Consider the following 24,789-nt stretch of genomic DNA (forward strand, 5'->3'; position numbering starts at 1 on the left):
GAAAGGTTGAAATTAAACTATAATCTCAAAATAAAAGAATTTTCTCTTTAAAAATATGAAAAAAGCTATAATCAGAAAACAATGTAATTCTCAAAAAATAATTGTAATAACAAATTTGACTAATCACAGTGAAAATTTCTATGAATATATCATTGTGCTACTTACATTTGTTGAAAAAAAGAAATAAATATTTCCTTCTAAAAACATTACACCATCATTCAATACATGGTAAACAACTTGGGAATCTATCTATCTATCTAATGATTATATATATTCAAAAGGTGTTTCTCATATATTTAAATTTATTCACATACATTTAATTTTAATATATAATTCATATTTATAATATAATACATATACACACAACCATGAGCATTCACCTAGAGCAGCTTCTTCATCTTCAAAAAGTCCACCTTGGACTTTCCATGGTTTGGTGACTGTTTTGCCCTTGTATTTTTTCTTAGCTTTATTGAGGTATGAAATGAAACACAAAGATTATATACATTTAAAGCTACAACGCATTATGCTTAATCTACTGTTTTCCAAAATAATAAAGCATCTAATACTAATGCATATGCTCTACTATAGCCTTGTCATAAAGAAGGCTACAATCATTGTCACCTGATGTGTAACAGTGCCCATCATAGCATGGTAGCACTAAGTATGCAGCAGTGGAACACAGACCTCCTAGGTAATCAACAGTTCTTTACTTGAAAATAACACTAGATCAACAAGAGGGAGAGATTGCCTTGTACTGGAAACCCAGTTGAAAATTCTGTGCTGAACAAATGATGATTATTGGAGAAGAATCTAAAACCACTAACTTACTAAAATAGCACAATCCCTAACAACAATTTATAAACATTGTTCTTACACCTGAAGATAACTGTAGTCTTTACTGCTCATCAAAGAAACTTTCGTTTGCAACAGCCAGAGACCATTACAAAAATCCACAACCAATCAAAGCAGAGAGTGGTGGAGTCCAATCCTAATGGATAAATCTACAGAACTCTCCTGCATATAAGATAAGACTAAGGGCACACTACCCAAGAGGGGGGCTGAAAGAACATCAGAGCCAGAGGGTCAGGGAATTTGCTCTAAGACCTAGTAAAAATATCAGTAGAAACATAGTATCTCACAAACATGACTACTTAAACATGGACTGAACAAGAATGGCCAAATTACATACACAAACTGGACAGAGAAAAGCCCACGAGGCTTCAACGCTATTCAAAGGAGGATAGAAAACTGACAGAAACAGGGAACAGGAGAGGAGGGAATAACCAGGGAAGGATAAATCAATTCACTGCCTGGTGCCAAAAAGCCAAGATGGAAACATACTACAGGTACTATTATCAGACTGAACAGGTTTTATATATATATATATATATATATATATATATATATATATATATATATATATATATATGTGTGTGTGTGTGTGTGTGTGTGTGTGTGTGTGTGTGTGTGCATGCGTACGTATGTGTGTATGTGTACACACAGATATTCTTAAATACAATCACTAGCAATTACTGTGAAAAGAGGCTATGAATTTTGGCATAGAGAAGGTGGTTGAAAAGGAAGGCTTTAAAGGGAGGAATGGGTATGGAGAAAGGTTGCTATTGAATGATAATCTCACAAAAAATGACGTAATTCTCCTTGAAAACATGAAAAGAATCTGTAATCAAGAAGCAAAGTAATTCTCTAAAAGGATGAACATATTATAATAAAAAACAAATTTGACTTATCACAGTGAAAATATCTATGAATTTATTATTGTGGTATGTACACTTGTTTCCCTAAAAGTGAAAAAGGCTTGCCTTCTGAAAATATTACACTGGCCTGGAGGCGGTGGTGCACACCTTTAATCCCAGCACATAGGAGGCAGAGCTAGGCAGATCTCTGTGAATTCGAGGCCACCCTGATCTACAGAGCAAGATCCAGGACAGGCAACCAAACTACACAGAGAATCCCTGTCTCAAAAAACCAAAAAAAAAAAAAATACTGAAAACATTACACCGTTACTCAATATAGAGCAAATATTATGTCAATCAATATAGATAAAAGGAAAATGAAACAAAGAAATCACCTGGGGCTGCTTCTTCATATTCAAAAACTCCACCTTGGTCTTTCCATGGTTTGGTGACTGTTTTGCCCTTGCGTTTTTTCTCAGCTTTATTGAGGTATGAAATGAAAAACAAAGATTATATACATCTAAAGTTAGAACACATTATGTTTCATCAACTAGGTTTTCCAAAATAATAAAGCTTCTACCACTAATGCATATTCTCTACTATAGCCTGTCATAAAGAAGGCTACCATCATTGTCACCTGATGTGTAACACTGTCCATCAAAGCATGGTAGCTCTAAGTATGCAAGCAGTGGAATACAGACCTTCTTTGTAACCAGGAGCTCCTTACTTGGACTTAAGACTCATTCCACAAGAGGGAGCGATTGCCTGGCACTGGAAACCCAGCTAAAAATTCTGTGCTGGTTAAATGAATGATGATTATTGAAGAAGAATCTACAACCACTAACTGTGGAAGCTCACAACTGACTCAGTTTCCCAGTTTGAATCTGAAGTCTATTCTGAGTCAATAGAGTTCAAGCTTGCTTGCTCCAGGGCTGTGAGAAAGTCCTGATTAGCCTGCAGAGTCTCCTTGAAGGGCTGAGAGAAAGTCCTGATTAGCCCACAAGAAGGAACACACACAGTATCTAGCTAGATGCAGGCTGCTGATGCCAGCCAGAGGTATATTGAGATAGAAAAAGAAACTGCCTGCTCCCTGACACAAGGCAGGATAGATAGTGGCTGAATTCCTGTGCTGTGTATTGTTCTACCTCTGTCCTTCAAAACTGTACACAATCTGGCTGTGAAATAAACTCGAGGCTGTCCGGAATTGACTGGAAGACCTCTCGACTCTTTTCTGTCTTCTTCATTGGCTCTTCAATCCACACGCCTCTAGCCAGCTACCCAGCTGACTGTCAGCAGGCTCCTACAACTAACCTACTAAAACAGCACTAACCCTAACATCTATAAACATTGTTCTTAACCTGAAGGTAACTGTAGTCTTTACTCTTCATTAATGAAACTGTCCTTTCCAACAGCCAGAGACCATAACAGGAATCCACAACCAATCAAAGCAGAGAGTCGTGGAGTCCAATCCTAATGGATACATCTACAGAAGTCTCCTGTACATAAGATAAGGCTCAGAGAACACTACCCAAGAGAGGGCTGAGAGATCATCAGAGCCAGAGGGTCAGGGAAGTTGTTCCAAGACTGTGGTTCCTACTAATATCAGGAGAAACACACATAAAATCTCACACACATCACTGCCCAAACATGAGCTGAACAAGAATGGTACCAATATATACACAAATTAAGACAGAAAAGCCCAGAGGCTTCAACCCTACTCAAAGGAGGATAGAAAACTGAGGAAACTGGGAACAGGAGAGGTGGGACTATCCAGAGAAGGATACAGCAATTCACTGTCTGGTGGCAAAAACCCAGTCATGAAAACATACAAACAGGTATTATTATACAGTCTGAACAGGTTATATTTAGGAGAGAGAGAGTACGTGTGTGTGTGTGTGTACATTGTTAAACACAATCACTAAAAGTTAGTGTGAAAAGGGGCCATGAATTTTGGCATAGAGAAGGGGTTGATATGGGAGGTTTTGGAGGAAGGAAAGAGTATGGAGAAAGGTTGCAACTAAATGACTTAATTTCATAAACAATCAGATCAATTTCCTTGAAGACATAAAAAGAATCTGAAAAGAAGAAGCAACCTAATTCTCCAAAAGGATTAACTTATTATTATCAGGGACTAATTTGACCTAGCACAGTGAAAATTTCTATTAATTTATCAATGTGGTATTACACTGGTTTCCTAAAAAGTGGAAAACAGTCTTCCTTTTGAATACATTACTCCATTATTCAATAAATAGAAACATAATGTGAACCAATAGAGATGAAAACAAAACATAACAAAGCAGTCACCTGGGCCTGCTTCCTCATATTCAAAAAGTCCGCCTTGGTCCTTCCATGGTTTGGTCACTGTCTTGCCCTTGCGTTTTTTCTCAGCTTTATTGAGGTATGAAACAAAAAATGAAGATTATGTACATTTAAAGCTAGAATACACTGTGTTTCATCAACTAGGTTTTCCAAAATAATAAAGCTTCCACCACTAATGCATATTCTCTACTATAGCCTGTCATAAAGAAGGCTACCATCATTGTCACCTGATGTGTAACACTGTCCATCACAGCATGGTAGCTCTAAGTATGCAGCAGTGGAACACAGACCTTCTTTGTAACCAACAGCTCCTTACTTGGACTTAAGACTCACTCAACAAGAGGGAGAGATTGCCTGGCACTGGAAACCCAGCTAAAAATTCTATGTTTTTATTATTTTATTATTGGAGAAGAATCTACAACCACTAACTTACTAAAACAGCACTAACCCTAACATCTATAAACATTGTTCTTAACCTGAAGGTAACTGTAGTCTTTACTCTTCATTAATGAAACTGTCCTTTCCAACAGCCAGAGACCATAACAGGAATCCACAACCAATCAAAGCAGAGAGTCGTGGAGTCCAATCCTAATGGATACATCTACAGAAGTCTCCTGTACATAAGATAAGGCTCAGAGAACACTACCCAAGAGAGGGCTGAGAGATCATCAGAGCCAGAGGGTCAGGGAAGTTGTTCCAAGACTGTGGTTCCTACTAATATCAGGAGAAACACACATAAAATCTCACACACATCACTGCCCAAACATGAGCTGAACAAGAATGGTACCAATATATACACAAATTAAGACAGAAAAGCCCAGAGGCTTCAACCCTACTCAAAGGAGGATAGAAAACTGAGGAAATTGGGAACAGGAGAGGTGGGACTATCCAGAGAAGGATACAGCAATTCACTGTCTGGTGGCAAAAACCCAGTCATGAAAACATACAAACAGGTATTATTATACAGTCTGAACAGGTTATATTTAGGAGAGAGAGAGAGAGAGAGAGAGAGAGAGAGAGAGAGAGAGAGAGAGAGAGAGAGAGAGAGTGAGTGTGTGTGTGTGTGTACATTGTTAAACACAATCACTAAAAGTTAGTGTGAAAAGGGGCCATGAATTTTGGCATAGAGAAGGGGGTTGATATGGGAGGTTTTGGAGGGAGGAAAGGGTATGGAGAAAGGTTGCAACTAAATGATTTAATTTCATAAACAATCAGATCAATTTCCTTGAAAACATAAAAAGAATCTGAAAAGAAGAAGCAACCTAATTCTCCAAAAGGATTAACTTATTATTATCAGGGACTAATTTGACCTAGCACAGTGAAAATTTCTATTAATTTATCAATGTGGTATTACACTGGTTTCCTAAAAAGTGGAAAACAGTCTTCCTTTTGAATACATTACTCCATTATTCAATAAATAGAAACATAATGTGAACCAATAGAGATGAAAACAAAACATAACAAAGTAGTCACCTGAGCCTGCTTCCTCATATTCAAAAAGTCCGCCTTGGTCCTTCCATGGTTTGGTCACTGTCTTGCCCTTGCGTTTTTTCTCAGCTTTATTGAGGTATGAAACAAAAAATGAAGATTATGTACATTTAAAGCTAGAATACATTGTGTTTCATCAACTAGGTTTTCCAAAATAATAAAGCTTCCACCACTAATGCATATTCTCTACTATAGCCTTACATAAAGGCTAAAATCATTGTCACCTAACACTGTCCATCACAGCAATGGTAGCTCTAAGAATGCAGCAGTAGAACCCAGACCTTCTTTGTAACCAACAGCTCTTTACTTGGACTTAAGACTCACTCAACAAGAGGGAGAGATTGCCTGGCACTGAAAACCCACCTAAAATTCTGTGTGGGTGAAATGATGAGTATCGGAGAAGAATCTACAACTACTAACTTATTAAGACAGCATAATCCCTAGCAACAATTTATAAACATTATTCTTATACCTGAAGATATACAGAAGGGGATTAAAATGGGAGGTTTTGGAAGTTAGAAAGGGTATGGAGAATGGTTGCAATTAAATGATAATTTCATAAACAATGAGATAAATTTCCTTGAAAACACGAAAAGAATTTGTAATGAAGAAACAATCTAATTCTCCAAAAGATGAACTTATTATAATAAAAGACAAATTTGACCTAGCACAGTGAAAATTTCTATTAATTTATCATTGTGGTATTACACTGGTTTCTTAAAAAAGTGAAGAATTGTCTTCCTTTTAAAAACATTACACCATTATTCAATATATGGCAAACATCAGGTGAATAAATACAGATACAAACAAAACAAAGCAAAGCAATCACCTGGGCCTGCTTCTTCATATTCAAAAAGTCCTCCTTGGTCTTTCCATGGTTTGGTCACTGTCTTGCCCTTGCGTTTTTTCTCAGCTGTATTGAGGTATGAAATGAAATACAAAGATTATATACATTTAAAGCTAGAACACATTATGTTTTATCAACTAGGTTTCTCAAAATAATAACGCTTCCACCACTAACGCATATTCTCTACTATAGCCTGTCATAAAGAAGGCTACCATCATGTTCATCTGATGTGTAACACTGTCCATCATGGCATAACAACTCTAAGTTTGACAGCAGTGAAAAGCAGACCTTCTTTGTAACCAAGAGCTCTTTTCTTAAACTTAATACTCCCTTAGCAAAAGGGTACAAATAAATGCTTGAGCACTGGAAACCCAGCTAAAAACACTGTGCTGGTCAAATGATGATTATTGGAGAAGAATCTACAACTACTAACTTACTTAAAAAACAGCACAACCCCTAACAACAATCTATAAACATTGTTCTTACACCTGAAGATAACTGTGAAGAACTGTAGTCTTACTCTTCATCAAAGAAACTTTCATTTGCAACAGCCAGAGATCATTACAGAGATCCACAACCAATCAAAGCAGAGTGGTGGAGTCTAATCAGAATGGACATATCTACAGAACTCTCCTGGACGTAAGATAAGACAAGGGAACACTATCCAAGAGGAGGCTGAGAGATCATTAAAGCCAGAGGGTCAGGGAATTTGTTCTAAGACTGTGTTTCCTAGTAATATCAGAAGAAACACACACAAAATCTCACAAATATCACTGCCCAAACATGAGCGAAGAAGAATCACACTAATACATACACAAACTCCTCAGAGTAAAACCCATGGGGCTTCAACCCTACTGAAAGGATGATAGATAACTGAGGAAACTGGGGACAGAAGTGGTAAATACCCAGGGAAGGATACAGCAATTCTCTGTCTAGTGGCAAAAAGCCAGTCATGAAAACATACATACAGGTATTATTATACAGACTGAACAGGTTATATTTAGGAATACGTGTGTGTGTGTGTGTGTGTGTGTGTGTGTGTGTGTGTGTACAGATATTCTTAAACACAATCACTGACAATTAAGATGAAAAGAGACCATGAATTCTGGGAAGAAGTGTGGGTTGAAATTGTAGGATATAAAGGGAGAAATAGATATGGAGAAAGGCTGCAATTGAAAAGTAATCTTATAAAAAAATAGATAATTCTCCTTGAAAACATGAAAAGAATCTGTAATTAAGAAGCAATCTACTTCAAAAGGATGAACTTACTACAATAAGAGACAAATTTGACTTATCACAGTGAAAGTTTCTATGAATTTATCATTGTGGTATTACAATGGTTTCCTAAAAAGTGAAAAACAGACTTTCTTTTGAAAATAGTATACCATTACTCAATAAATAGCAAACTTAATGTGAATGAATACAGATAAAAACAAAACACAACAAAACAAGTCACCTGGGCCTGCTTCTTCATATTCAAAAAGTCCGCCTTGGTCTCGCCATGGTTTGGTCACTGTCTTGCCCTTGCGTTTTTTCTCAGCTTTATTGTGGTATGAAATGAAAAATAAAGATTATGTACATTTAAAGCTAGACCACATTATGTTTAATCTACTATGTTTTCCAAATAATAAAGCTTCCACCCACTAATGCATATTCTCTACTATAGCCTGCCATAAAGAAGGCTACCATCATTGTCACCTGATGTGTAACACTGTCCATCAAAGCATGGTAGCTCTAAGTATGCAGCAGTGAAACACAGACCTTCTTTGTAACCAGGAGCTCTTGTACTGAAATAGCTCAACAAGAGGGAGAGCATGACTGGAACTGAAAATCAGGTAAAAGCTCTGTGCTGGTCAAATGATGGTTATTGGAGAAGAATCTACAGGCACTAACTTACTAAAAAAGGCACGATCCCCAATAACAATCTATAAACATTGTTCTTACACCTGAAGATAACTGTAGTCTTTATTTATTTTTAAATGAACTTTCAGAGACCATTACAGAAATTCACAACCAATCAAAACAGAGGGTGGTAGAACGCAATTAGAATGGATACATCTACAGAAGTCTCCTGAATAAAAGATAAGACCCAGGGAACACTACCCAAGAAGGGAATAAAAGATCATCAGAGCCAGAAGATGAGGAAATTTTTTCTAAGACAATGTCTCCTAGTAATATCAGGAGAAACACACATAAAATATCACTAAAATCACTACTCAAACATGAGCTAAACAAGAATGGCACCAATACATATACAAGATAGAGAAAAACCCACTAGGCTTCAACCCTACTCAAAGGAGGATAGAAAACTGATAGAACTAGGAACAGGAGAGGTGGGAATAGCCACGGAAGAATACACCAATTCACTGTGTGCTGCCTAAAATCCAGCCATGAAAACACACATATAGGTAATATGAAACAGACTGAACCAGTTATATTTTGGAATATGTGAGTGTGTGCATAGATATTCTTAAATAGATTCACTAAAAGTTAGTGTGAAAATGAGCCATGAATTTTGGCATAGAGAAGGGGTTGATATGGGAGGTTTTGGAGGGAGGAAAGGGTATGGAGAAAGGTTGCAACTAAATGATTTAATTTCATAAACAATCAGATCAATTTCCTTGAAAACATAAAAAGAATCTGAAAAGAAGAAGCAACCTAATTCTCCAAAAGGATTAACTTATTATTATCAGGGACTAATTTGACCTAGCACAGTGAAAATTTCTATTAATTTATCAATGTGGTATTACACTGGTTTCCTAAAAAGTGGAAAACAGTCTTCCTTTTGAATACATTACTCCATTATTCAATAAATAGAAACATAATGTGAACCAATAGAGATGAAAACAAAACATAACAAAGCAGTCACCTGGGCCTGCTTCCTCATATTCAAAAAGTCCGCCTTGGTCCTTCCATGGTTTGGTCACTGTCTTGCCCTTGCGTTTTTTCTCAGCTTTATTGAGGTATGAAACAAAAAATGAAGATTATGTACATTTAAAGCTAGAATACATTGTGTTTCATCAACTAGGTTTTCCAAAATAATAAAGCTTCCACCACTAATGCATATTCTCTACTATAGCCTGTCATAAAGAAGGCTACCATCATTGTCACCTGATGTGTAACACTGTCCATCACAGCATGGTAGCTCTAAGTATGCAGCAGTGGAACACAGACCTTCTTTGTAATCAACAGCTCTTTACTTGGACTTAAGACTCGCTCAACAAGAGGGAGAGATTGCCTGGCACTGGAAACCCACCTAAAATTCTGTGTGTGTCAAATGATGATTATTGGAGAAGAATCTACAACTACTAACTTATTAAGACAGCATAATCCCTAACAACAATTTATAAACATTATTCTTATACCTGAAAATAACTGTAGTCTTTACTCTTCATCAAAGAAACTGTTTTTTTGCAACAGCCAGAGACTTTTACAAAATTCCACAACCAATTAAAACAGAGTATGGTGGAGTCCAATCAGAATAGATACATCTACAGACATCTACAGAACTCTCCTGTACATAAGATAAGGCTCAGGGAACACTACCCAAGAGAGAGTAGCTGAAAGATCATCAGAGCCAGAGGGTCAGGAAATTTGTTCCAAGACTGTGGTTCCTACTAATATCAGGAGAAACAAACATAAAAATCTCACATACATCTCTGCTCAAACATGAGCTGAACAAGAATGGCACCAATACATACACAAACTAAACAAAGAAAATCCCAGGAGGCTTCACCCTACTCAAAGGATGATTGAAAACTGAAAAAAAAAAAAAAACTGGGAACAGGAGGGGTGGGAATACCCCGGGAATGTTACAGCAATTCTCTGTCTGGTGCCAAAAAGCCAGTCACGAAAACATATAAACAGAGACTATTATACAGAGTAAACAGGTTATATTTAGGAGTGTGTGTGTGTGTGTGTGTGTGTGTGTGTGTGTGTACATAGATATTCTTAAATACAATTCTAACAATTAGTGTGAAAAGAGGCCATGAATTTTGCTTTAGAGAAAGAGATTGAAATGGGAGGTTTTGGAGGTTGGAAAGGGTATGGAGAATGGTTGCAATTAAATGATAATTTCATAAACGATGAGATAAATTTCCCTGAAAACACGAAAAGAATCTGTAATGAAGAAACAATCTAATTCTCAAAAGGATGAACTTATTATAAAAAAAGACAAATTTGACCTAACACAGTGAAAATTTCTATGAATTTATCATTGTGGTATTACACTGGTTTCTTAAAAAAGTAAAAAATAGTCTTCCTTTTGAAAACATTACACCATTATTCAATATATGGCAAACATCAGGTGAATAAATACAGATATAAACAAAACAAAGCAAAGCAATCACCTGGGCCTGCTTCTTCATATTCAAAAAGTCCTCCTTGGTCTTTCCATGGTTTGGTCACTGTCTTGCCCTTATGTATTTTCTCAGCTTTATTGAGGTATGAAATGAAATACAAAGATTTTATACACTGAAAGCTACAACACATTATGTTTAAACCACTGTTTTCCAAATAATAAAGCTTCTAATACTAATGCATATGCTCTACTATAGCCTTGTCATAAAGAAGACTATCATTATGGTCACCTGATGTGTAACATGCCCATCATAGCATGATAGCTCTAAGTATACAGCAGTGGAACACAGACCTTTTTTAATCAGAGAAGATTTAATTGGAGTTATGACTTGCTGAACAAGTGGGAGAGCATACCTGGCACTAGAAAACCAGCTAAAAACACTGTGCTGGTCACGTGATGAGTATTGGAGAAGAATCTACAACCACTAACTTACTAAAATAGCATAGTCCCTAATATGCATAAACATGTATAAACTTTGTTCTTTCACCTGAAGATAACTGTAGTCTTTACTCTTCATCAAAGAAATTGTTGTTTGCAACAGCCAGAGACCATTACAGAAATCCACAACCAATTAAAGCAGAGAGTGCTGGAGCCCAATCAAAATGGATATATCTACAGAACTTTCTTGCACATAAGATAAGGCTCACAGAACACTACCCAAGTGTGACAGAAAGATCATCAGTCAGAGTGTGAGGGAATTTGTTCTAAGACTGTGTCTCCTAGTAATATCAGGAGAAACATACATAAAATTTCACAAACATCACTGTCCAAATATAAGTTGAACAGGAATGGCAAGAATACATACACAAACTGCTCAAAGAAAAGGCCATGGGGCTTCAACCCTACTGAAAGGATGATAGATAACTGAGGAAACTGGGGACAGAAGTGGTAAATACCCAGGGAAGGATACAGCAATTCTCTGTCTAGTGGCAAAAAGCCAGTCATGAAAACATACATACAGGTATTATTATACAGACTGAACAGGTTATACTTAGGAATACGTGTGTGTGTGTGTGTGTGTGTGTGTGTGTGTGTGTGTGTGTGTACACATAGATATCCTTAAATAAAATCACTAACAATTATTGCAAAAAGAGGCCATGAATTTTGGCATGGAGTAGGTGGTTGACATGGGAGGTTTTGAAGGGAGGAAAGCATATGGAGAAAGGTTGCATTTAAAGAGAATCTCAAAAAAAGAAATAATTCTCCTTGAAAACATGAAAAGAATCTATAATCAAGAAGCAATCTAATTCTCCAAAAGGATGAACTTACTAAATTGGAAACAAATTTGACTCATCACAGTGAAAATTTCTAAGAATATATCGTTGTGATTCTTATACTTGCTTCCTTAAAAGTGCAAATCAGTCTTTTTTTCTAAAATCATTACACCATTATTGAATATACACTATACATTATGTGAATCAACAGAGATAAAAACAAAACACAGCAAAGTAGTCACCTGGGCCTGCTTCTTTATATTCAAAAGGTCCACCTTGGTCTCTCCATGGTTTGGTCACTGTCTTGCCCCTTTGTTTTTTCTTACCTTTATTGAGGTATGAAAAACAAAAATTATATACATTTAAAGCTCAAACACATTATGTTTAATTCACTATGTTTTCCAAGTAACAAAGCTTCCAGTATTAATGCATATGCTCTATTATAGCCTTGTCATAAAGAAGACTACCATCATTGTCACCTGATGTGTAACAATTACCATCATGGCATTATAACTCTAAGTATGCAGTAGTGGAATACAGACCTTCTTTGTAGCCAAGAGCTCTTTACTTGGACTTAAGACTCACTTAGCAAAAGGGTATAGATGCCTAGCACTGGAAACCCAGCTAACAACTGTGCTGGTCAAATGACGATTATTGGAGAAAAAATCTACAACTACTAACTTACTAAAATATCATGATCCCTAACAACAATCTATAAACATTGTTCTTACACCTGAAGATAACTGTGAAGAACTGCAGTCTTACTCTTCATCAAAGAAACTGTCGTTTGCAACAGCCAGAGACCATTACAGAGATCCACAACCAATCAAAGCAGAGAGTGGTGGAGTCCAATCCTAATGGATACATCTACAGAAGTATCCTGCACATAATATAAGGCTCAGGGATCATCAGAGATCAGAGGGGGCTGAGAGATCATCAGAGCCAGAGGGTTAGGGAACTTCTTCTAAGACTGTATTTCCTAGTAATATCAGAAGAAACACACAAAATCTTACATACATCACTGCCCAAACATAAGCTGAACAAGAATGGTACCAATATGTACACAAATTAAGACAGAGAAAAGCACAGAGGCTTCAAACATACTCAAAGAATGATAGAAAACTGAAGGAAACTAGGAATAGGAGAGGTAGGAGTATTCAGGGAAGAACACACCAATTCACTGTCTGGTACCAAAAAGCTAGTCATGAAAACATACAAACAGGTATTATTATACAGACTGAACAGGTTATATTTAAGAGAGAGAGAGAGAGAGAGAGAGAGAGAGAGAGAGAGAGAGAGAGAGAGAGAAAGAGAGAGAGAGACAGACATAGATATTCTTAAATACAATCACTAACAATTAATGTGAAAAAAGGCCATGAATTTGGGCACAGAGAAGGGCATTGAAATGGGAGGTTTTGGAAGGATGAAGGGGTATGGAGAAAGGTTGAAATTAAATGATAATTTCATAAAAAGTGATATCAATCTCCTTGGAAACATGAAAAGAATATGTAATCAAGAAGCAATATAATTTACCAAAAGAATGAACTTATTGTAAGAGACAAATTTGACTTATCATAGTGAAAATATCTATGAATTTATCATTGTGGTACTTACACTTGTTTCTTTATAAGTGAAAAACCATCTTGCCTTCTAAAAACATTACACCATTATTCAATATAAGGCAAGCATCATGTGAATCAATATAGATAAAACAAAATAAAGCAATAACCTGGGGCTGCTTCTCCATATTCAAAAAGTCCGCCTTGGTCTTTCCATGGTTTGGTGGTTGTTTTGCCCTTTTGTTTTTTCTCAGCTTTATTGAGTTATGAAATAAAGAAAAACAGACATTATGTATATTGAAACCTAGAACCCATTATGCTTAATCTAGTTTTCCATATAATAAAGCTTCTAATACTAAAGAAGGCTAACATCAATTTCAGGGGATGTGTAACAATGCCTTCATGGCATGATAACTCCAAGTATAGAGCAATGGCACGTATACCTTCTTTGTAACCAATAGCTCTTTACTTGGACTTAAAACTTGCTCAACATGGGGTGAGAGTAACTGGTACTGGACACCCAGCTTAAAACTCTGTACTCATAAAATGATTATTGTAAAAGAATCTACAACCACTAATTTACAAAACAACACAATCCCTAACAACAATTTATAAACATTTGTCCTCATATCCTAATGTAATTGTAGTCTGTATTACTCATTAGTGCAACTTCTCTTTGCAAGACAGACAACACTACAGCAATCCACAAGCAATGAAAACAGACATGTAGAGCTCAGTCACAATGGATCCATCGACAAAACACTCCTGCACTTAAGGTAAGGCTCAGGGAAAACTGCCCAAATGGGGGTAGAATGAGTTTAAGGGCCAGAAGATAGGGGAGCTTGCTGTAAGACTGTGTCACTCAGTAATATCAGAAGCAACACTCATAAATTCTTACTAACATGATTGCCCATATGTGAACTGACAAGAATGGCACCAATACATATGCAACTGGATACAGTAATGCCCACTGTGCCTTACACATTTGTAAAGAAATATAGGCAACTGAGGAAAGCTAGGAACAGGAGAGCTGGCTTTCTCCAAGAAAGAACATAGTAATTGGTTGTCTTGTGCCAAAAAGCCAGCTCTAACGCCGGGCAGTGGTGGTGCACGCTTTAATCCCAGCACTTGGGAGGCAGAGCCAGGCAGATCTCTGTGAGTTTGAGGCCAGCCTGGGCTACCAAGTGAGTTCCAGGAAAGGCACAAAGCTACACAGAGAAACCCTTGCCTGTCTCGAAAAACAAAACAAACAAAAAAACAAAAAGCCAGCTCTAAAAACATACATACAGGTACTATTATACAGATTGAACATGTTATATTTAGGACTATAAATGTGCGCGTGCGTGCACACACACATACACACACACACACACACACACCCCTATACATGTAGTAGAGTTAGAAAAAGAGGGCATGGATTTCCCAGAGATAAGGAGGGTTTTTTGGGAGGCTTTAGAGGGAGAATGGAAAGGGAGAATAGTTGAAATTAAATTATAATCTCAAAAACAGAGAACTTCTCATGTAAAACATCAAAATAAAATATCTATAAGCAAAAAAACCAATCTAATTCTCCAAAAGAATTAACTTATTAGAATAACAAGCAAATTTGACACAATATAGTTAAAATTTCTATCAATTAACCAATGTGCTACTACTTGTTTTTTTTTTTAAACAAAAAACAATCTTGCCATCTGAAAACTTTACATCATTATTTAAATGCAGGAATCATCTTGTGACTCAGTGTAGAAAAACAAAGCAAAGCAATCACCTGGAGCTGCTTCATCATCTTCAATAGTTATGATTTCGTCTTTCCAAAGTTTGGTGACTATTTTGCCCTTGTGTTTTTTCTCAGCTTTGTTGAGGTATGAAATGAAAAAAATTTATGTATATTTAAAGCTGGTACACATTATGTTCCATTCAATATGTATGCCAAGTAATAAATTTTAATGCTAATGCAAAGCCCCAATACAGTGTTGTTATAAAAGTAGGCTACCATCATGTTCATGTAATGTGTAACAATGCCCATCATAGCATGATAACCCTAAGGATGTAGTAGTAGCACACATAACTTCATGTTAACCAGCAGCTCTTTACTTGGACTTAAGAGCCACTCAACAAGAGGAAGAACATGCCTGATACTGAAAACCTAGCTAAAAAATCAGTGTGAGTGAAGTCATGATTTCTAGGGGTGAATCTATAACTACTATTTCAGTAAACCAGCATAATCACTAACAAGAATCTATAAATATTTGTCATTATAACCACAGATAATTGTAGTCTTCTCTCTTTATCAGGAAAACTTCTCTTTGCAACAGACAGAAACGACTACAAAAACCACAACCAATCAAAATGCACATTGGTGGAGTCCAATCCAAATAAATAAATCTCAGAATAGTCCTGCACCTAAAGTAAGGCTGAGGGAACACTGCCCATGATACAATGGAAAGATTCTATGAGCCAGAGGGTCAGAGAGTTTGCTATAAGACTGTGTCTACTAGTAATATCAGAAACAACACCCATAAAGTCTCACCCACATGATTGCCCAAACAGGAGCTAAACAGGAATGACACCTATACATCTGCAAACTAGACAGAGAAAAATCTACCAGGCCACAACCCTATACTAGAAACATTATAGCATTATTGAATATACAGGAGTAATAGTGTAAATCAATATAGATAATTTTTCTCAGTGTTACTGCTGTATGTACAAAATGAAAATTTAAAAAAAAAATGTACATTTAAAGCAAGAAGGCATTATGTTCCATTTGTCCTGCCTTTACTATACTTCCTGCCTGGCTACTGGCCAATCAGCATTTTATTTATACAGAAAGACATCCTCAGCATGTATGCCAAAAAATAAAGCTTCTACTACAGTGTAGTCACGAAAAGGCCACCACCTTAATCACTTGATATGTCACAATTCCCATCGTGGCATGATGACCCTAAGGATGCATTAGTGACACACATACCTTGGCAGTAACCAACAGCACTTTACTTGGACTTAAGATCTACTCAACAAGAGGGAGACTATACCTGCTATTTGAAACCCAGGTAAAACCTCAGTGCTAGTGAAGTGATGGTTATTGGAGGAAAATCTACAACCACTAATTTGCTAAACCAGCTTAATTTCCAACAAAAATCTATAAACATTTGCCTTCACACCCACATATAATTGTTGAGTTCACTATTCACATGCCAAAGAGAAAAGAGAAAAGTCCACAATGCATCAACCCTATACAGTGAAATATAGGCAACCAAGGAAAGGTGGAAACCAGAGAAGTGGCCTTCCTCAAGGAAAAGTACAACAATCAGTTGTCTAGTGCCAAAAAGCCAGGGGAAACCAGAGAAGTGGCCTTCCTCAAGGAAAAGTACAACAATCAGTTGTCTAGTGCCAAAAAGCCAGCCCTGGAAACATACATAGAAGTAGCATTATACAGACTGGACAGGTTATATCTAGGAATACATTATATACGTATATACACATGCACATATGCATGCAGTAACAATTAGTGAGAAAAGAGGCCATGAATTTGAAGAGCAAGAGGGGTATATGGTATAGTTTGGAGAGAGAAAAAGGGAAAGGGAGAAAGGTTAAAATTAAATTATAATCACAACCAAGAACTTTCTCTTTTAAGACCTAAAAGAGTTTATAACCAGAAAACCATCTAATTCTCAAAAGGATGAATTTATTAGAATAACTATCTAATTTGAATTATCACAGTGAAAATTTCTATCAATTTATCATGTGTTACTTTTAAATGTTTTTTCTTAAAATGAAAAAGTATTTCCTTCTGAAAACACTACACCATTATTCAATACACAGGAATCACCTTGTAAGTCAATATAGATAGGTAAAGCAACACAATCACCTGGGGCTGCTGCTTCATCTTCAAAAGGTGTGGCCTGTTCTTTCCAAGGTTTGGTGACTCTCTTCCTCTTGGGTTTTTTCTCAACTTTGTTGTGTTATGAAATGAAAAACAAAAGTTATGTACATTTAAAGCCAGAACACATTGTATTGAGTATGTATGGCAATTATGAAGGTTCTAATCCTAATGCACAGACTCTAATCTTGAAAAGACTCAGGTGATACACAGCTTCATAACAAGCTCATGTGATATGCAGCTTCAAGTTACCTGGCAACCAAATTTAGTCAATTTTAATATTCTGATGAAGACTGATTGCCAGGCTAATTTTGATTATGTTCCCAGCAATAAATAAATAAATAAATAAATAAATAAATACCAAATAAACCAATGAGATAGTTCAGTATCAACACCTTAAAAACTTACTTATTAATAATGAAGTTTACATAGTAAAATCTACCAATTCTAACAACAAGCCTTTGAGTGAGAGAGATGAAACTATAAACATATTCAAGATCAACTACATTTACTTGGAGTGTTTCACTTTACAAATTTAAAGAGTAGTCAGTCTACTGCTTTGCTTTTTCCATACTCAAAGATGATATAATATGCATACAATAAACTTGTGACAACAAGTATCAAAATTTTGTGCAGCTCTGACATCTTACTTTTACTTTTCAACAACAACAACAAAAAAGGCAGTCTATACTCTGCTGCCAGGGCGAATGTAACATCATTTTACTTCCACTATAACTTTCCCACTCATTTTTAACCAGTTCATCTATTTACAACCAGCTTCATCTTATTTCATTTTAAACAACTACCTTCCATTCCAGGTTTAAGACTTATTGGTTACATTCTATACCATGACAGCAAGAATCTTGTTAGTTTTAATCTGCTGAACATTCCACAAATATATGTCATGCCCCAATGAGAAATGTAGCTGATGCTCAAATGGAAGCCCCTGTCCTACTCACTGTGGTTCATACTGCTAAACAGTGCTATAAACACTACCACAGAAGAAAAGTAATCAACAAGAGACAGATCTTTTATCCCTGTGAGCTACAATAACCAGCTACTGGCACAGTAACAGCACAAACATTATAGGACTAACAAAGTACTTTTTGATTGAATTTAAGGTCCACTCCATCAGCTATAACTCATAGCTGACACTGTTAGTGAGACCAAGAACCTGTGACAAGATGTCACATTTCAAAGGCAAAATCCTATTAACAAGGTTCAGAATGGACACAGCAATAAAACAACTCCTAACAATATATTGCTATACTCATTGATTAATTTATCACTCAAGCATCATCAGAGAAACTTCTTTAAGTGGATAGTAATTAGCAAAGAGACCTACAACTGGACAATGTTCAGAGTGTGAGAGACTTTGGAGTGCTCAACCTTAAATAGGATGCCTGTACCACACCCTTTCCCTCAAAGCTCAGGTAACTATGTGGAAAAGCAGACCGAAAGAGTCTAGGCAGAAGTAGAAAAGCACTTCTCCCAGATAACATTTTTCAGAAACAACAGATGAATATAAGGACTCAGAAAGACTGCAACAGAATGCACATGTCTTGTATAAGCTCAGGTCTCACAAATCGCAGCATGGAAGAGGGAAGCCGATCACAATTTCCAGCCTTAGCCAAGAATTCATAACTGCTAGAAAAGAGAAAATCAGTTTTCTTCCACAGAGTAATACTGAGTATATCAACCACATACCAAGGCAGGCCACATGCTCAGTAGTCAGTTAACACAAACCAGACGCGGCTCAGTGTGGTGATATTGTGTTCCCCAAAATATTGTGCACCCTAATAAACTTATCTGGGGTCAGAGAACAGAACAGCCACAATATTAAACATAGAGGTTAGGCAGTGGTAGCACACGCCTTTAATCCTAGCATTCCACAGGCAGAGATCCACCTGGATCTCTGTGAGTTCAAGGCCACACTAGAAACAGCCAAGCATGGTGACTCATAACTTTAATCCCAGGAAGTGATGGCAAGAAGCAGAAAGGTATTTAAGGCGTGAGGATGAGGAACTAGAGCCTAGTTAAGCTTTTAGTCTTGTGAGCAGCAGTTCAGCTGAGATCCATTTGGATGAGGACTCAGAAGCTTCCAGTCTGAGGAAACAGGATCAGCTGAGGAATTGGCGAGGTGAGGAAGCTGTGGCTTGTTCTGCTTCTCTGATCTTCCAGTGTTCACCCAAATGCCTGGCTCCAGGTTTGTTTTTATTAATAAGACATGCAGGTTTGTTTTTATTAATAAGACATGTTTTATTAATAATTCATGCAGCTCAGTGTGTGTGTGTGTGTGTGTGTGTGTGTGTGTGTGTGTGTGTGTGTGTGTTTCAATTTTTTTCACGAGATAAAGAAAATGAAGTTGGATAGGTAGGGATGTGGAAAACAATTTGAAAGGAGATTGGGGAGGGAAAAGAGTATGACCAAAGTAAATTGCAAGAAATTTAAAAAAATGAATAAAATCATTAAACAAAGAAAAATACTTTTAAGCAAAGATGCAACATAAGCAAAGTTTAACATATATTAGCATTTCATATAATTAAGAAATAGTCTAATCCTCCACCACCACCAAAAAAAAAGGCTTCTATGAGAACAACCAGCAACTTTGAACTAGGCACGGTGAAAATTTCCAGCAGTTTACCATTCAGCTACTTTCTGCATTTGTTTTCTTAAAACAGAAAAAAGTCTTCTCTTCTGACACTACACCATTATTCAAGTAGAGAAATTATCTTGCAAATCAATAGATCAATATAGAAAAACAAAGCAATTACCTGGGGCTGTTTGGACATCTTTTCCTGGTCTGGCTTCATCTTCCCAAGCTTTGGTGAATCCTCTGCCCTTGGGTTTTTTCCCAGCTTTGTTGAAGTATGAAATGAAAAATAAAAATGATGTACATTTACAGAGAGAACTCATTATGTTCCTGTATGTATGACAAACAATAAAGCTTATCATAAAATATACTCTCTTCCTACAGTGTTGTCATGAAAAGGCTACCATCATGCTCACATGATACACTGCTTTGTTGCCTAGTAGTTCAGTTTAGATGATTTTAATATTTCCTGTGAAGACAACCACCTGGTTATTTTTGTAAGTGTTTGTAGCTAAAGAAATATCAGTATCAATGCCTTCAAATTTAGGTTATTAGGAAAAATGAGTTTTACCTAGCAAACATTACTAATTATAAATTAAAACACTTTGTAGGTAGATATGAAACACACACACACACACACACACACACACACACACACACACACACAAATATTAACATTTTGAGGGTTTTATTTTTTTAAGTTGAAACAGTCTACTGCTTTGTTTTTTCATTACCCAAAAACCATAGAGTATGCATAAACATGACCTGGGATAGCAAACATCCCATCTTTCTTCAGCCTTTATATTCCACTTCTACTACTCACCAAAAAAGGACAGAGTCCATCCTCTGTTGCCAAGGCAAATATAAGATCACTTAACTGGCATCATAAATTTATCCATCATTTACAACTAATACACCTATATGCACCAGACTCACTTCATTCTTAGCAACTACCTTACACTCTAGGTTTAAAACATTCAGTTAAAAAAAATAAAATAAAACCCTCTAGTAATATTACTTACATTACTTTTTCTTACATTCTCTTCCTGTCATCAGTTTCAGATGTTGATCAGGACCAGAACACCTATGCCTCATCACATTGCCATCATTACTAAAGATTCCAGCTAAGGCCCAGAAATAGTTATTCTAGGCAATTTCTGAATCCCCAAGACTACAGTGTCTCTTTATCTACTGCTGTGGGATAATGCTTTTGTACACTGGTTTAATAAAACGCTGATTGGCCAGTAGCCAGGCAGGAAGTATAGGTGGGATAAGCAGACAAAGAGAATTCTGGGAAGAGGAAGGCTTGAGTCAGGAAATGCCAGCCTGCTGTCCAGGGAGCAGCATGTAATGACACACAGGTAAAGCCACATAACACGTGGCCACATACAGATTAACAGAAATGGGCTGAGTTAAAGTATAAAAGCTAGTCAGTAGTAGGCCTGAGCTAATGGCCGAGCAGTTTTAATTAATATAAGCTTCTGAGTGATTATTTTATAAAGCAGCTGCGAGGTCCATGGGACTGAGCAGGACTGGTGAAAACTTCAGCTACAGTCTACTTTCAACTCCTTTACTCAGTATCTTTAGTTTCATATGATCATGTTTTACACTCTCATTGCAAAGTTTATCCATAGTTCCCTTAGATTCCTTCTGGTTTTCTCTACTCCTGATGCAACTTGCACTCAACTGTCCACCTCCACCAATACTTCTAAATGATTATCACCTCTAAGCAGTGAGTCAGCTCCTGACTAAGTCACATACTCATTTACTTCCTTCAATAAGAAGCAACAGTATAAAGATAAGCAATCTGGTTCTGTAAACAGCTAGACAATAAACATTCTAGTGGTCACATATGGTCTCTTTCACATATTCTTCTTTGTCTGATTGTTTAAGAAAAAAACTAACCAAAGAACATAAAAACAAATCTCATCACATATGCTACATAGGCTGTATATTGTTCTATGTAAAGTCCAAGCTAATCTCTATAGAGGATTCACTGTTTTACTTGATTTTTAAGTATATTTCCAGACTACAATGTTTTCTTCTGCTTAAGTTCCTACCTCTATCTCTCTCTGTTCCATTTAGCAAAGCATTCAATCTTCTACTTTATATGAAGAGTAAAATCTGCCTTTGTGAATGACTTTAATGATACCATTACACCATCTTAAAACACTCCTTGGTGCTGAAGAGGTGGACAACTATAAAGAGTGCTGTGGCTACCCTTCCACAGGACCACAGTTCATTTCCAATATCTACATCAAATGGCTCACAACTGCCTGTAATTTTACTTCTGGAGAAACAATGCTCTATTCTGTCCTCTTATGGCACTGGAATGCATGTGAAAAAATACATACAGCTCAATTAAATCTTTCATGTTCTTAACTCTTCCATGTCTAAATATAACGCTGAAATGGTAAAAATTGTAGACAATAAATTCAAAGTCTAGTTTTAAAAATGATTAATGACTTCAAATTATTCTCAACTGAACAAGCAAATACAGGGAATTCAGGTCTAAGATGAGAAATTCAGCAACTTGCATATAAAACTCAGTACAGAGATAGGGATAATGAAAAAAAGAACTAAGCAAGGAAAAACTTAATAAATCAAAATTTAAAATTCTGTGAACCACAGGCCCTAGGAAAGGAAGGGGGAGATATAGGCTTGAAGATCCTGAGTGTGGAAGACCTGGCAGGGACTTCAGTGTCACACCTTATCTCCTTCAATGGGAATCTCCAGTTGTGTATCACATGAATAATGAAGAAACCCAACTACAAACCAAATGGCCATAGGAATACCCTTAATGATTTATCCTGTAGACCAAACAAACAAACAGACAAACAAACAAACAAAATACATAGATTGAAGGGAATGGAGGATAGGAGCAAAGAATAGAGGAAGAAATTTGGGGAGGGATATATAAAGTGAAAGGCCTTTCGAAAAAGGCCTTATGGGACCCTTCTATGGTAGAAAGGTCCTGAATATTAAACATATACACATATAAAATCAGTTTAATGAAGTGACCATGTACTAGGAGGACACTATCATAATCAGACAAGACATGTTACAAAATAAAAAAAAAAAAAAAAAAAAAAACCTGTGCCAGCTATGGGTTATAAGTATTGGTCAAACGGCTTTACCCCAATACTATAGGCCAGTGGTTCTCAACCTGTGGGTCATGACCCCCAAAGGGATTGCATATCAGACACTTACATTGCAATTCCTAACAGTAGCAAAGTAACAGTTATAAAGTAGCGATGAGATAATTTTTATGGTTAGGAATTACCATAACATGAAGAATTGTATTAAAGAACCACAGTATTAGGAAGGTTGAGAACCACTGCTATAGGTCATTGCCAATGCTACTGGTTACATTCTAAAACTTGACGGAAAAAATCTCAAAGTAGTTTTAATTTCTGAGCATACCACAAACTTTTGTCAAGGCCATGGAATAATCTAGCTGGTACTCAACTGCAAGTTTCACCCCACTAGCTATGAATCATAGTGTTAAAAGGTGTTATACATATTAACAGAGGAGAAAAGTAATCTTCAATCTTACCTGTCTACTAACACTGTGAATTATAATAACCATGTGCCCACAAGACATGCCAATTAGTAAAATATGAACACAATGTTATGGGAGTTTCCAACCACGTTTTAAATGGATTTAAGGTCCACTCCATAAGATAGAACTAATATCTGACACTGTTAAAGATACAAAGAACCTGTGACTAGATAGGTCCTGTGATAAAGGGATAATGTAACAAAATGACTCCTAATAACTTACTGATATACTCATTGATTAGTACAATCACCCAATCCTTTTCATAAAAGCTTCTTGCAGTGGATGATTAGCAAAGAGACCTACAACGTGACAACTCAGAATGAGACACTTTGGAACTCAACTCTAAATGGGATGTGTGTATCACATCCCTCAAGGCTCAGTTATTGACGTGGAAGTAGGCAGAAATATTTGAGCCAGAGGTATAAAAGGACTTTGATGATACAGTGTTTTCCAAACACAAAAGAGCAGATGCACAAAGGAACTCAAAAAGACCATAACAGAATGCAAATGTCTTGTACAAGCTCAAGACTCACAAAATCCCAGCATGGAGGAGGGGAGTAGATATAAAACACAGCACTACCCAAGAATTGATAGTTTCTGGCAAAGGGAAAATTAGTTCTCTTCAAGGGGGTAACATTGGTTATATCAACCACACTCCAAAGCAGGCCACATATTCAGAAGTAGCTAGATAACACAAATCACTCTCCCATTTTCTATGTGTTTCATTTTTTTGGTGGGGGGGTTTCTCTGTATAGCTTTGGAGCCCGTCCTGGAACTTGCTCTGTAGACCAGGCTGGCCTTGAACTCACAGAGATCCACCTGCCTCTGCCTCCCAAATGCTGGGATTAAAGGTTTACACCACCACTGCCCAGCTGTGTTTCATTTCTTAAGAAATAGAAAGGCCATCAAATTGAAGGACAGGGACATGAAAAACAATTTTGGAGGACGTGGGAGAGGCAAAAGAATATGAACAAAATAAGCCACATGAAATTTTCAATGATTAAATAAATAAAATAATTAAATGAAGAAAAATAAAAAAATTTCAACCAAAAGTGCAACAAAATTGAAGTTTCTTATACAGTAGATTTTCATATAAGCAAGAAATAGTCTAATTCTCCAAAAGGAGGCTTTTCTTAGAACAAGCAAAAATACTGGACTAGCACAATGAAAATTACTAGCAGTTAATCACTGAGCTACTTTCTGCATTTGTTTTCTTAAAATAGAAAGGTTTCTTTCCTTCTGAAACTCTACTCCATTATTCAATATAGAG

The 24,789-nt window shown here is 36.5% G+C and overlaps 1 protein-coding gene across 12 annotated transcripts in view; it reads right to left on the reverse strand.

Moving 5' to 3' along the window:
• Nucleotides 1–24,789, reverse strand: part of Scml2 (Scm polycomb group protein like 2) — a 115,798-nt gene that overhangs the window by 28,607 nt on the left and 62,402 nt on the right. For 6 of the 12 annotated variants that reach the window (XM_059251579.1, XM_059251578.1, XM_059251577.1 and 3 more), the window contains 13 exons: nucleotides 20,139–20,222; nucleotides 17,353–17,436; nucleotides 15,250–15,333; nucleotides 13,652–13,735; nucleotides 12,165–12,248; nucleotides 10,698–10,781; nucleotides 9,218–9,301; nucleotides 7,805–7,888; nucleotides 6,331–6,414; nucleotides 5,487–5,570; nucleotides 3,999–4,082; nucleotides 2,090–2,173; nucleotides 381–464 (listed from right to left, as the gene is read on the reverse strand). In XM_059251579.1, coding sequence (XP_059107562.1) covers nucleotides 381–464; nucleotides 2,090–2,173; nucleotides 3,999–4,082; nucleotides 5,487–5,570; nucleotides 6,331–6,414; nucleotides 7,805–7,888; nucleotides 9,218–9,301; nucleotides 10,698–10,781; nucleotides 12,165–12,248; nucleotides 13,652–13,735; nucleotides 15,250–15,333; nucleotides 17,353–17,436; nucleotides 20,139–20,222 — 1,092 coding nt within the window. The remainder of the gene's footprint in view (nucleotides 1–380; nucleotides 465–2,089; nucleotides 2,174–3,998; nucleotides 4,083–5,486; nucleotides 5,571–6,330; nucleotides 6,415–7,804; nucleotides 7,889–9,217; nucleotides 9,302–10,697; nucleotides 10,782–12,164; nucleotides 12,249–13,651; nucleotides 13,736–15,249; nucleotides 15,334–17,352; nucleotides 17,437–20,138; nucleotides 20,223–24,789) is intronic. The other 6 variants (XM_059251585.1, XM_059251580.1, XM_059251581.1 and 3 more) reach the window with 5 other exon arrangements.

Source organism: Peromyscus eremicus, chromosome X (genome assembly GCF_949786415.1).
Source record: "Peromyscus eremicus chromosome X, PerEre_H2_v1, whole genome shotgun sequence".
In the NCBI taxonomy this organism is placed as follows: domain Eukaryota; kingdom Metazoa; phylum Chordata; class Mammalia; order Rodentia; family Cricetidae; genus Peromyscus; species Peromyscus eremicus.